This window comes from Onthophagus taurus, chromosome 10 (genome assembly GCF_036711975.1).
Source record: "Onthophagus taurus isolate NC chromosome 10, IU_Otau_3.0, whole genome shotgun sequence".
Classification (NCBI taxonomy): Eukaryota; Metazoa; Arthropoda; class Insecta; order Coleoptera; family Scarabaeidae; genus Onthophagus; species Onthophagus taurus.
The window spans coordinates 1,095,411-1,109,142 of NC_091975.1; the positions used below are offsets into that span (position 1 = coordinate 1,095,411).

The following is a 13,732-nucleotide window of genomic DNA, read 5'->3' on the forward strand; positions in this document are numbered from 1 at the left end:
GTAGCTTAAAGATTCTAGTTTATGATATGATATAAAAACTATATTATAATATTATTGAAATTTCCAGGAAAAAATTATTAAAGAAGAAACTGTCAAATTTGTAAATTAAAAATTATACGATATTTTCAACAAATCATATCTACTGTATTTTTAAGAATAATGATATGATATGTATGTTAAATCGAAACTTAAAGATTCTCGTTTATGATATAAAAACTGTAAGGTGATATTATTGAAATTTCTAAGAAATTTTATTAATGAAGAAATTATCAAATCTATAAATCAAAGAAAATACGAAATTTTGAAAAAATCATGTCGACCGTATTTTTAATAATTATGATATGATATGTATATTAAATTATAGCTTAAAGATTCTACTTTATGATATGATATAAAAATTATAAGATGATATTATTGAAATTTCCAGGAAAATGAAATTTTAATCTATAAATTCGAATCGAGACTATTTGTGGAACAATTATTTCGTCGAAACGATACACAACAATTTCAAATAAGAGCAAAATAATAAATTAACCATATCTTGTTCTTGGTAATAAGAGAGATACTTTTATCAGCATGTTGCAAATAAAGTTTTCCCCGTTCCAGAAAAGATTGCGATCGAACGTTCTCTAAACGAAACGAAGATACAAAATCGGACTTGTCCACACGTCCTCGTCGATTGTCGCCTGGGGAATTACTTTCATTAAAACGAGATATAAATTAAAGCTTGGGAATCCCTTTGGGGGTGAGTCGAACTCGCATGGCCGCACACCTCAGACACTTTATGCGATAAATAAAAATCGCAAATTACTCTCCGAGCGAGATTCGCACGTTCATATTTTGTCGTCTTCGGTTACAGTTTACGAGTGCCGCTTTTGCGGCCATTTGCCAACCGTCCGCCCATAGAACATAAGGTTATGGTATTTGGATTGTAACCAAATGCGTGATCGTCAATCTTATCGCGAATTTTCTGCGTTATTGTGTAATAGCCGCGATTTACTGGAGCAATAAGCTCCCGGAATAGCCGGAACAGGAATGAGAAGGAATTGTAAAGATTTAAAGTAATTTACGGCGAAAGGGGAGGGTCCAACTTGGACGAGCGTTCCAAATTTTCCAATTAGATTGGCATACGCACTCTATTGGAACTTTTCCAAATAGGCGGAGACATCATTTTTCGAAATTTATAACTCACCGATTTGAGTGTCCTCGGGAAAAATCACCGCAGTGTCTCTTCTTTGCATGTACTCGACGATCTCTTTATCTTCCGTTTCTCCATTAAGAAGAATCTTTCTTAGGCACTCGGAATTTTCGGAAATCTCGTTGTGATTGCTGTCCGGACTCATTGCGTCAACTGTAACAAATAGAAACAACAACATTAAATTCCTTCCTTTCAGATTTTTGATAAGATCACTATCCGCGGCACATCTGTCTTCCCTCGCGGAGAAATTACCTAAATTCGATGCGATGCCCTACGGATTGAAGTCCGAGATAAACCTGATTGATGACGTGGTTATCTGCACTCCCCCTCGGCGTCCTCGTCCTGTCGGGACGCATACACAGAGTTCCGGAATCGCCATTGATCACCTTCAGATTGATTCCCGTACGTTTTTATGGAGACAAACCTCGATATCGAATTTAATTACGAGAGCTTAGTGATTTCGCTCGCATCGATGCCATTTAATCCAATAAGCGAATCATATTAGTACGTGCTAATCTAATAAATCCAAAAGACCCCACGCTGCATTCGATGCGTGTGCATCATCCAGTTCCTGTCACTTTGTCATCTACGCTGACAGTCAATAAGCTGATTGAAAGAGCGCGTTTTTGTAACGTTGGGGTGGTCTAAACTTAAATTACAATGAGGTAAAGAGTGATAAATGACGTAAGATTTGTATGAGATGTACATCAACATAACATAAGATCCCGGGCTAATATTACGCTGGCACTGTCTTGAGTAATAAATATCCAAAGGAATTTGTTCTGGCCTCTCTTGGACTGATATAAATCACTACTTATGATCACCAAAACGAAATAAAAAGGTTTGATGAAATTTCTTTTTATATATACAGTGTTATCTAAAATGTCAACAACTTGCACTTTAAGATAATATTGAAATTTGCAAATTAATTTTGCAGGTTTCTATTTTTATAGAGCAGGTTTTTACATTCATCAAACCGTCAATAATTTCTTCCTTTCCATAAACCTGTCTATTATGATATTTAAACCTAAATTCTACATATTTGATTGTTATAAATTTAAAACAATTTAATGTAAATTTATTTAGTATTTAATATTAAGATGATGATCCTTTCAAACATTCAAATTTCGGACTTATGTATTTTTGAATTGCATAACCATAAACATTAATTTTTACATATCTCAAAAACTAATTGAGATAGGAGTTATTATACTATACAGGGTGATTCATTAGCTCTATGACAACAGCGTTCTGGGCGGTATTAAATGTGGTCTTCAACAATCCTTGACACTCTTTCTCGTTCTATATTTAATAATAATAATAATAATAATACATCCTTTATTTTCAACCATACAATACATTATTATAAAGAAAAAATATATATACATATTTATATCAATAAAAAGAAAAAGCAAAAATAAAACAAAGTAAATGTATGGCAGAAAAAAGGTGCTGGGTTCAAATTGCCACAAAAGTGGTATTTGCTCTACCACCCAGCCCTATTACAAAAGAAAACAAAAACTGGAACAAAAAACAAACAATAAAAAAAAAAAATTAAATTAAATTACACTAAAACAAAATTGCCAAAGTAATAACAAACCCAGCTGCCATTGAATTTATTATCAGGCCCCCAAGCCACTCAACTGACCCGCCATGATGGAAGCCTTCAATCTTCGCTTAAAGATGTGGATAGACATACTGGTCTTGACGTGAACAGGAACGTCATTGTATATGTGAGCGATTTGATAACTAAACGACTTTTTAAAAAATTCATGTTTATGTTGTGGAGGAGTCAAATTGCCCTTAAACCTTAAGTTCAATGTATGCACATCAGACCTAAATTTTATTTTATGGTAAAGATAAGCAGTCTTCCCGCCAACAACAACAGTGTGGAACAGTGAAGCGGAGTGAAGCAGTCTCCGATTGCACATATTTAACCATGGAACAACCCTAAGCTTGTGTGATACGTGCTGCCGCCTCCTAATACCGTATATTAGCCGCAAGCAGGCATTTTGTATACTCTGCAGCTTACACCTATCTCTGGCGGAAATATTAGGTCCATAAACAACATCACAGAAATTCATATGAGAAAGAACTAACGTTTCACATAATAAAATTTTAGTTCTCAAAGGTAGAAAACAGCGCGAAGCGTATATCATTTTTAATGCCGCATACGATCGCTGTGTACACTTATTAACGTGCTCCGAAAAGGTGAGCCCCTCATCCAGCAACAAACCTAAACTACGGACGCAAGTTTTTAGTGGTATGCACTGACCGTCAATAACAACCCTCAACCTCTCTCTGAATGAAGTGTTACTTCTAGTTTTTTTAGAACTAAACAAAATTAATTCTGTTTTCGCAGCATTCAAACGTAAAGAATGTTTACGGGACAAAACTCTTAACTGTTCAAGGTCATCATTTAACCTATCACAAGCAGTGTCTAACTCGTGGGGAAAAAACGAGATGTATAGCTGCGTGTCATCAGTATAAAAGTGACAATTACAGTGAGACAAAAAGTTTATGAAAGAAGACACATAAATAGAGTACAGAAGGGGTCCCAGAAGCGATCCCTGTGGTACCCCAGACGCAACTTCCGAAAAAGTAGATCTAACTCCATCAACCTCAACACATTGCACCCGATCACGGAGATAGCTAAGCATAAAAGTCGAAGCTGAAGGACTTAAACCAATGTGTTGCAAAATTGCAAACATTATTGAATGATTCAGAGTATCGAAGGCCTTACTATAATCGAGCAAGCAGAGTATGGTCATTTTACCTTCATCAGATGCCCGCAACACATCGGGTTGCGGGCATCGGGTTGTTCTTCTGTGTCCATTCAAAGAAATCGCGAAGGTTGTGTTGTGACACTTTTTGATTTCTATATACAGGGTGATTCATTAGCTCTATGACAAACTTTGGCAGATCAAAGGTGATGCGATTCTAAGGAAAAAATGTTATATGAATATGGGTCCGATTCATTTTGGTTAAAGAGTTACAAGCCTTTGAAAATTTTACACAGCTTAATAGGCAAATGAAAATGTAACATAAAAAATAAGTTTAAAAATTACAAAAATTGTTCGAAATGTCCGCCTTCAGCTTGAATGCACGCTTCACATCGACGAAGTAAAGATTTGCAACAATAATTATGAAACACAAATACAGAGTTGGCTGTGATAACAAAACTGAGTTCTTTATGTCGAACATTTCAATTTACTGTATTCTGTGTGTTTCAAAGTTTATAATTGTCAGAGTTTTGATCGAAAACGAAAATGAATGTATTTACGACTGAAGAATATGCAGATATTATTTTTGTATACGGGCTTTGTAACGGAAACGCTCGGCAAGCAGCAAGAGAATACCTTCGTAGGTTTCCAAATAGACATCAACCTGCCCATACAGTGTTTAGTGCATCATTTCGCTCCACTACATTCCGTTCCTCCCCATGATGTGAATGTACAAAATGAAGAACGTGTTATTGATTTAGTACTTGACGACCCTTCAATTAGTACTCGGCGTATAGCGAGCATGTTACAAATATCCCAAAGTTTTGTATGGCGTGTATTGAATCGAGAAATGTTACATCCGTTTCATCGCCAAAATGTTCAAGCATTACATCCTGGAGATACTGAGCAACGCTTAGTATTTTGCCACTGGATTATTCAGCAACATGCTCAAAATGATAACTTCATTTCCCAAGTTCTGTGGTCTGATGAAGCGTATTTCACTAGGGACGGCATAAATAATTATCATAAAAAACATGTGCAAAATCCACATGCAATTAGACCAGGAAGATTTCTGCAACGGTTTAGTGTAAACGTTTGGGATGGCATTTTTAACAATTCTTTGCTACCTGTATGGGTGATAAATGAACGCTTAAATGCAAATATGTATAGAAATTTGGGACATAACCTTTTCGATTTTATCGACGACGTACCACTTAACATCGTTCAAAATATGTGGTATCAGCACGATGGTGACATGAACATTTTCCAAACAAATGGATTGGCAATGGAGGTCCAGTAGTCTGGCCACCACGATCCCCAGATCTAAATCCGCTGGATTGTTATTTCTGGGGACACATGAAGCAGCTTGTGTACCATGTAGAAATTACTACCCGTCAGCAACTACTGGACAGAATTCAAGATGCAGCTAATAGCATACGGAATGATCCAAATATCAAGCTGAATATATATAAGCTGATATATTCAAGCTGAAGGCGGACATTTCGAACAATTTTTGTAATTTTTAAACTTATTTTTTATGTTACATTTTCATTTGCCTATTAAACTGTGTAAAATTTTCAAAGACTTGTAACTCTTTAACCAAAATGAATCGGACCCATATTCATATAACATTTTTTCCTTAGAATCGCATCACCTTTCATCTGCCAAAGTTTGTCATAGAGCTAATGAATCACCCTGTATATAGAAATCAAAAAGTGTCACAACACAACCTTCGCGATTTCTTTGAATGGACACAGAAGAACAAATTGAGATATTATAATGAAATATAGAACAAGAAAGAGTGTCAAGGATTGTTGAAGACCACATTTAATACCGCCCAGAACGCTGTTGAAGGATGTTATAGGATATCTGGACGATGTTGAGATCCTGATGACAGTTTGGACTTGAATCATAATCTGGACTTGAAGTTGGAGACTTCAAAAACTTGATGCAGATGTAGCAAAGATGTAGAAAAAGTTATTAAATAGGGAATTGAAAGAAAAATTTTTTTATATACATCTAAAAGAAAAAAACACCTTTTGCATAAAAATTAGGATACAAAAACGAAGTTTTAAAATTGAATAAAGTTCATTCCGCGAAGATAAATCGAACTCAAGACAGACCGAAACGAGATTTATTAAAACTTCCTCTGCGAGCACTTCGCTATTGAATTAAAACAGTATAATCAAATATTCTAGTGGGCGGTTTATGTTTTTATTATTGGATTGGTTTCGCTTCGTGAAAAACTCCTCTTTCTTTCTTTATTAATGGCAGTCCATTTATTCCTTTCGCGTATTTTCGAGGTACACGATTTATAGTTTCGGGGTTGTTTGAATATTTTTTACGCCCCTTGCGGGGGTCCACGACCCTTATACGCCGATCCATAAACGGTTATAGCTTGACGTAATGCATCACCAGCCCAAGATAATTCAAGGTCAGAACTAGCTTGTCCAAACACATTCAAAATTCAAATTTAACCCACCTATCGAAAGATTGGATAAGGTGAAACCCGGAACGTGTCGGTGCATAATAAGAATCGATTTTGATTTTTCATATTTCACAGTGCATAATCTTTGTGCGAAAAGAGGAGAGTCGTAGATCATGGTCTAAGGTGATTTTATGGCGAGGCCATCAATAAGGACGATTGCGTATCCGGTTTCCATGAATATTTTTTGCACGGTAAATAACTTTCTCGGCCTATATCCCAAATGTGTTTACGAAAAGACTTATCCCTATCCCATTTCGCGCGGGAACGGTCTCAATTGATCTCTCGAAGGAAATCCCAAACGTTTATGTAAATAATGATAAAATACAAGAATTAATAGGGTGACTTAAGTGTGCAAAGAGGTGGAAATGTTCCTAATACATTTTTATGGCGTGGACGAAACCCCCATTGTTCAGATGCTCAGTGACCAGAAGGAGCAGGATGAAATATGTCCTAGGGAGCGGGCAGGAAGGCAGAAAGCCAGGTAATTACTTTGGGGACAATACAATCAATTAATTATATCGGCGACGCTGGACCTGGAACCTGGGGGGTTCCATCAGACTCTCCGAGAACGAGAGAGAAAGAGTAAAACGACGTTCTTGGCCCAGAATTTTATTCGCAGCGATAATTTCGAAACTGTTCTGATTATCTACGCATGAATTTGACGTGCACGAAGGGGGAGAGGAGCAGCCTTGCAGAACAAATCGCCGTATAACTGCTCTGGATAGACAAGAGACGACGGCACGCGCCGGGACGTCCGTCGGGAACGTGGTTTAACAGGACATGTCAGATCTGCGTCACCCCGACATTCGAACCACCAACGTTTGATCTACTACGTTTATTGTTCAGTAATTTCAATCCTACGATTAATATTTTTACTAAAAACTACTACAAAAACATAACTGGTTAATATCAATACCTCGGGATTGAAACGGATCCAACCCCGAGGTAAACTGTCATCTGGAGAACTCAGATCCTGGCACCCTCATACATGCCGAGTATACGGGCACCGGTTAATAGGACCCGAATTGGAGTTGATTAGTCTGCAGTACCTGCAGCTGTAGTTCCAGATCTGCACCTCCGTTGATTGCCTCAATTGGGCCACATAGGGGTCGTTTCACGTGTGAGACAACCCATTGTTCCCGTTCATTTCAAAGGGATGGATGAATGCAGTCTCATACAGGTACGTATCGTATCGTTTTTTTCTTTCGAGGCGCGAAAGAGGTTCCCGTTCAGAATGGCAGTAGCCGCTAATCCGATTTGGGAATCTGGCCGGGCGCACGTGCGCTGGAATACCCATTAATTGTCCACCTATTCTACGTGAGAAAGCACCCTGAATGGGGCGCTAACAAATGCACCCCGGACCGCGTGAGTCACCCCTAAGCCCACCCCACGAGGAACAACGGGGGAGTTGTTCCTCGTGGAGAGACACTGAGACGAATTAAAATTTATCGTGCGTCGCTAAACTAGGACGGATTGCGTCCATTCAAAGAAATCGTGAAGGTGTTGATATATGTTAAAGTTTAATTTTACACTTTTTGACTTCAATATAAAGTGTTAAAAGTTCTATCTCAATTAGTTTTTGAGATATGTAAAAATTCATGTTTATGGTTACGCAATTCAAAAATTCACTATCAAGTCTGTATCATATACAAAACATAAATTATGTTTATGGCACATAAAATCTTTCTTAAATTGGCTTTAAAGTGCTTGTTATTTCATCGTGATATCTCTATTCGTTCTTGAGATACGATCTCTTAAAGTCCATCTTTAATAGTAAGTCATATGAACGATGTTTATAAAAACTAAGAAATTATGTTTGGCGTATTAAATCTTTATTAAATTTGCTTTAAAATTTTTGGACAAAAGGAAATGCCAAAATATTCTGTCTTTGTATTTGGTGTTTTAGACATGATGAGGAATCTGATGCAGCTTAAACCAAATTGATCAGAAATGTTGCTCAATTCGGAATTGACAAAAATTCAAGAAAATCTGCCTTTTTGGACTAACAGGAAATTTCAAAATATTCTTTCTTTATATTTGGTGTTTTAGATATGATGAGGAATCTGATGCAGCTTAAACCAAATTGATCAGAAATGTTGCTCAATTCGGAATTGACAAAAATTCAAGCAAATCTGTCTTTTTGGACTAACAGGAAATTTCAAAATATTCTTTCTTTAAATTTGGTGTTTTTGAAAATTTCGTATTCTTTGTAAATTTTACAATTTCTTCTTCAATAACTTTTTTTTAGAAATTTCAATAATATAATCTTATAGTTTTTATGTCATATCATAAACTAAAATGTTTAAGCTTCAATTTAACATACATATCATATCACGATTCTTAAAATTACAGATGATATGATTTTTTGAAAATTTCGTATTCTTTATAAATTTTACAATTTCTTCTTCAATAACTTCTTTCTAGAAATTTCAATAATATAATCTTATAGTTTTTATGTCATATCATAAACTAGAATGTTTAAGCTTCAATTTAACATATATATCATATCACGATTGTTGAAATTACAGATGATATGATTTTTTGAAAATTTCGTATTCTTTATAAATTTTACAATTTCTTCTTCAATAACTTTTTTCTAGAAATTTCAATAATATAATCTTATAGTTTTTATGTCATATCATAAACTAGAATGTTTAAGCTTCAATTTAACATATATATCATATCACGATTGTTGAAATTACAGATGATATGATTTTTTGAAAATTTCGTATTCTTTATAAATTTTACAATTTCTTCTTCAATAACTTTTTTCTAGAAATTTCAATAATATAATCTTATAGTTTTTATGTCATATCATAAACTAGAATGTTTAAGCTTCAATTTAACATACATATCATATCACGATTCTTAAAATTACAGATGATATGATTTTTTGAAAATTTCGTATTCTTTATAAATTTTACAATTTCTTCTTCAATAACTTTTTTCTAGAAATTTTAATAATATAATCTTATAGTTTTTATGTCATATCATAAACTAGAATGTTTAAGCTTCAATTTAACATACATATCATATCACGATTCTTAAAATTAGAGATGATATGATTTTTTGAAAATTTCGTATTCTTTATAAATTTTACAATTTCTTCTTCAATAACTTTTTTCTAGAAATTTCAATAATATAATCTTATAGTTTTTATGTCATATCATAAACTAGAATGTTTAAGCTTCAATTTAACATATATATCATATCACGATTGTTGAAATTACAGATGATATGATTTTTTGAAAATTTCGTATTCTTTATAAATTTTACAATTTCTTCTTCAATAACTTTTTTCTAGAAATTTCAATAATATAATCTTATAGTTTTTATGTCATATCATAAACTAGAATGTTTAAGCTTCAATTTAACATATATATCATATCACGATTGTTGAAATTACAGATGATATGATTTTTTGAAAATTTCGTATTCTTTATAAATTTTACAATTTCTTCTTCAATAACTTTTTTCTAGAAATTTCAATAATATAATCTTATAGTTTTTATGTCATATCATAAACTAGAATGTTTAAGCTTCAATTTAACATACATATCATATCACGATTCTTAAAATTACAGATGATATGATTTTTTGAAAATTTCGTATTCTTTATAAATTTTACAATTTCTTCTTCAATAACTTTTTTCTAGAAATTTTAATAATATAATCTTATAGTTTTTATGTCATATCATAAACTAGAATGTTTAAGCTTCAATTTAACATACATATCATATCACGATTCTTAAAATTAGAGATGATATGATTTTTTGAAAATTTCGTATTCTTTATAAATTTTACAATTTCTTCTTCAATAACTTTTTTCTAGAAATTTCAATAATATAATCTTATAGTTTTTATGTCATATCATAAACTAGAATGTTTAAGCTTCAATTTAACATATATATCATATCACGATTGTTAAAATTACAGATGATATGATTTTTTGAAAATTATGTATTCTTTATAAATTTTACAATTTCTTCTTCAATAACTTTTTTCTAGAAATTTCAATAATATAATCTTATAGTTTTTATGTCTTATCATAAACTAGAATGTTTAAGCTTCAATTTAACATACATATCATATCACGATTCTTAAAATTACAGATGATATGATTTTTTGAAAATTCGTATTCTTTATAAATTTTACAATTTCTTCTTCAATAACTTTTTTCTAGAAATTTCAATAATATAATCTTATAGTTTTTATGTCATATCATAAACTAGAATGTTTAAGCTTCAATTTAACATATATATCATATCACGATTGTTAAAATTACAGATGATATGATTTTTTGAAAATTTCGTATTCTTTATAAATTTTACAATTTCTTCTTCAATAACTTTTTTCTAGAAATTTCAATAATATAATCTTATAGTTTTTATGTCATATCATAAATTAGAATGTTTAAGCTTCAATTTAACATACATATCATATCACGATTCTTAAAATTACAAATGATATGATTTTTTGAAAATTTCGTATTCTTTATAAATTTTACAATTTCTTCTTCAATAACTTTTTTCTAGAAATTTCAATAATATAATCTTATAGTTTTTATGTCATATCATAAACTAGAATGTTTAAGCTTCAATTTAACATACATATCATATCACGATTCTTAAAATTACAGATGATATGATTTTTTGAAAATTTCGTATTCTTTATAAATTTTACAATTTCTTCTTCAATAACTTTTTTCTAGAAATTTCAATAATATAATCTTATAGTTTTTATATCATATCATAAACTAGAATCTGTAAGCTCCAATTTAACATACATATCATAACATTATTCTTCAAAATACAGCCGATATGATTTTTTTGGTGATCTCTTGTTGCATAATTTTTTTGAGCTACAATTTATCTTACTTATCATATCACGATTCGAATATTGTCAATTCGGAATTGACAAAAATTCAAGAAAATCCGTCTTTTTGGACTAACAGGAAATTTCAAAATATTCTTTCTTTATATTTGGTGTTTTAGATATGATGAGGAATCTGATGCAGCTTAAACCAAATTGATCAGAAATGTTGCTCAATTCGAAATTGACAAAAATTCAAGCAAATCTGTCTTTTTGGACTAACAGGAAATTTCAAAATATTCTTTATTTAAATTTGGTGTTTTAGATATGATGAGGAATCTGATGCAGATTAAACCAAATTGATCAGAAATGTAGCTCAATTCGGAATTGACAAAAATTCAAGAAAATCCGTCTTTTTGGACTAACAGGAAATTTCAAAATATTCTTTCTTTAAATTTGGTGTTTTAGATATGATGAGGAATCTGATGCAGCCTAAACTAATTTTGTATGCCAAAACCGATTTCTTGTGATATTTGCTGTTGCAGAAGAATCTTTTAAAGCGTATTTAAACAATTTTTGAAAAACACATAAATCTTTTGGCTTGTTCAGCGCGAAAATCACTAACACCAACCAATCGGATAATTGTCAATTCGGAAGTGATTATCGCGAACGAGGCGTAACGGCGAAAAATCATCGAACGCGGCAACAATAATCCGCGGGACAAATACATCCGTCCGTATCCCCGGACAAAACGGCCGTCGACCGAATTGATAATTAGATTTTCGCGTCATAATTTATCGGTAAACAATGGTCGGGGCAAAAACGACCCCGAAACGGAACAATATTTGAAGAGTAATAATGTCGAAAGCGATCCCCGGACCTGTCTACCACTCGTTTAAGCTCGATTCACATCGTCAAGCTCACATGGTTATTGAATCATTTCGATTATTTCAACCAAACATGATTTAGTTTGAATTATTTTGCCCTTTTATATACAAATAAACCAAAACATTCGAATACAACACGACATAGAGAGAGAGTTAGTATAACCGTGTAGATCTAAACGGAGCGGTTAAAGGGGGGTAAAGGGAGATTTAGTTTTGGGGGGAACCCCCCATCGCGTCGCCCGGTAATTGCATATACATGAGCGAATTTCATATTAATTTCTGATTATACAGAAATGAGCGGCCACAAAGCTTTTATATTGCGATCGCTGCCGCCTGCCTTAATAAGACCTGTAATCCGGGTCCGGCTTGCTATGTTGCTTTTGCTGTGTGTGTGTGTATCATCAACAACACGGCGTGCAACATGATTGCCACGGGACGCCGCCCCCGAGGCCCCTCTCGGTGTTCGTCGTCGGATACCGATGGACTGGCCGGCTGCCGAGCGGTAAATGGCCTAAAAATGCTAATATTTAGAAATTTCAATAACGTTTTAATACCGAGAGCCGGGAAAAAAATGTCCTTTGATATTCCCATCATCGCTCGCTTTAGCTTTGGCTAAAGCTTTGTGGGTTCCAAGTTTTTTTATTCCTTTTTGGGCAATTTGTGACGGATAGTGGGGGTTCGTATTTCGATGAAAATCGAATGAAAGAGCCACTTGTTAGGTTCCGAAACATTTTTTGACACGCCTAGCGGAAGAATTTACTAATCGGATTCGGACGTGAAGTGAAAATTTTAAAAGGGACTGTATTTTTAAGAATCGTGATATGATAAGTAAGATAAATTGTAGCTCAAAAAATTATGGAACAAGAGATCACCAAAAAAATCATATCGGCTGTATTTTGAAGAATAATGTTATGATATGTATGTTAAATTGAAGCTTAAACATTCTAGTTTATGATATGACATAAAAACTATAAGATTTATATTATTGAAATTTCTAGAAAAAAGTTATTAAAGAAGAAATTGTAAAATTTATAAAGAATACGAAATTTTCAAAAAATCATATCATTTGTAATTTTAAGAATCGTGATATGATATGTATGTTAAATTGAAGCTTAAACATTCTAATTTATGATATGACATGAAAACTATAAGATTATATTATTGAAATTTCTAGAAAAAAGTTATTGAAGAAGAAATTGTAAAATTTATAAAGAATACGAAATTTTCAAAAAAGCATATCATCTGTAATTTTAAGAATCGTGATATGATATGTATGTTAAATTGAAGCTTAAACATTCTAGTTTATGATATGACATAAAAACTATAAGATTATATTATTGAAATTTCTAGAAAAAAGTTATTGAAGAAGAAATTGTAAAATTTATAAAGAATACGAAATTTTCAAAAAATCATCATCTGTAATTTTAAGAATCGTGATGTGATATATATGTTAAATTGAAGCTTAAACATTCTAGTTTATGATATGACATAAAAACTATAAGATTATATTATTGAAATTTCTAGAAAAAAGTTATTGAAGAAGAAATTGTAAAATTTATAAAGAATACGAAATTTTCAAAAAATCATATCATCTCTAATTTTAAGAATCGTGATATGATATGTA

At 32.6% G+C, this 13,732-nt stretch overlaps 1 protein-coding gene across 3 annotated transcripts in view; it reads right to left on the reverse strand.

Moving 5' to 3' along the window:
• LOC111418381 (Zn finger homeodomain 1) overlaps window positions 1-13,732 on the reverse strand; it is a 265,526-nt gene that overhangs the window by 83,197 nt on the left and 168,597 nt on the right. The window contains exons 1-2 of one of the 3 annotated variants that reach the window (XM_023050926.2): window positions 1,451-1,937; window positions 1,193-1,351 (exon numbers count right to left, since the gene is read on the reverse strand). The exons of 1 other annotated variant lie outside the window; for it this stretch is intronic. In XM_023050926.2, the coding sequence (XP_022906694.2) occupies window positions 1,193-1,343 (151 nt within the window). In that variant the 5' untranslated portion in view covers window positions 1,344-1,351; window positions 1,451-1,937. Of the gene's footprint in view, window positions 1-1,192; window positions 1,352-1,450; window positions 1,938-13,732 lie in introns of those variants that run through there. One more of the 3 variants, XM_023050919.2, reaches the window with a different exon arrangement.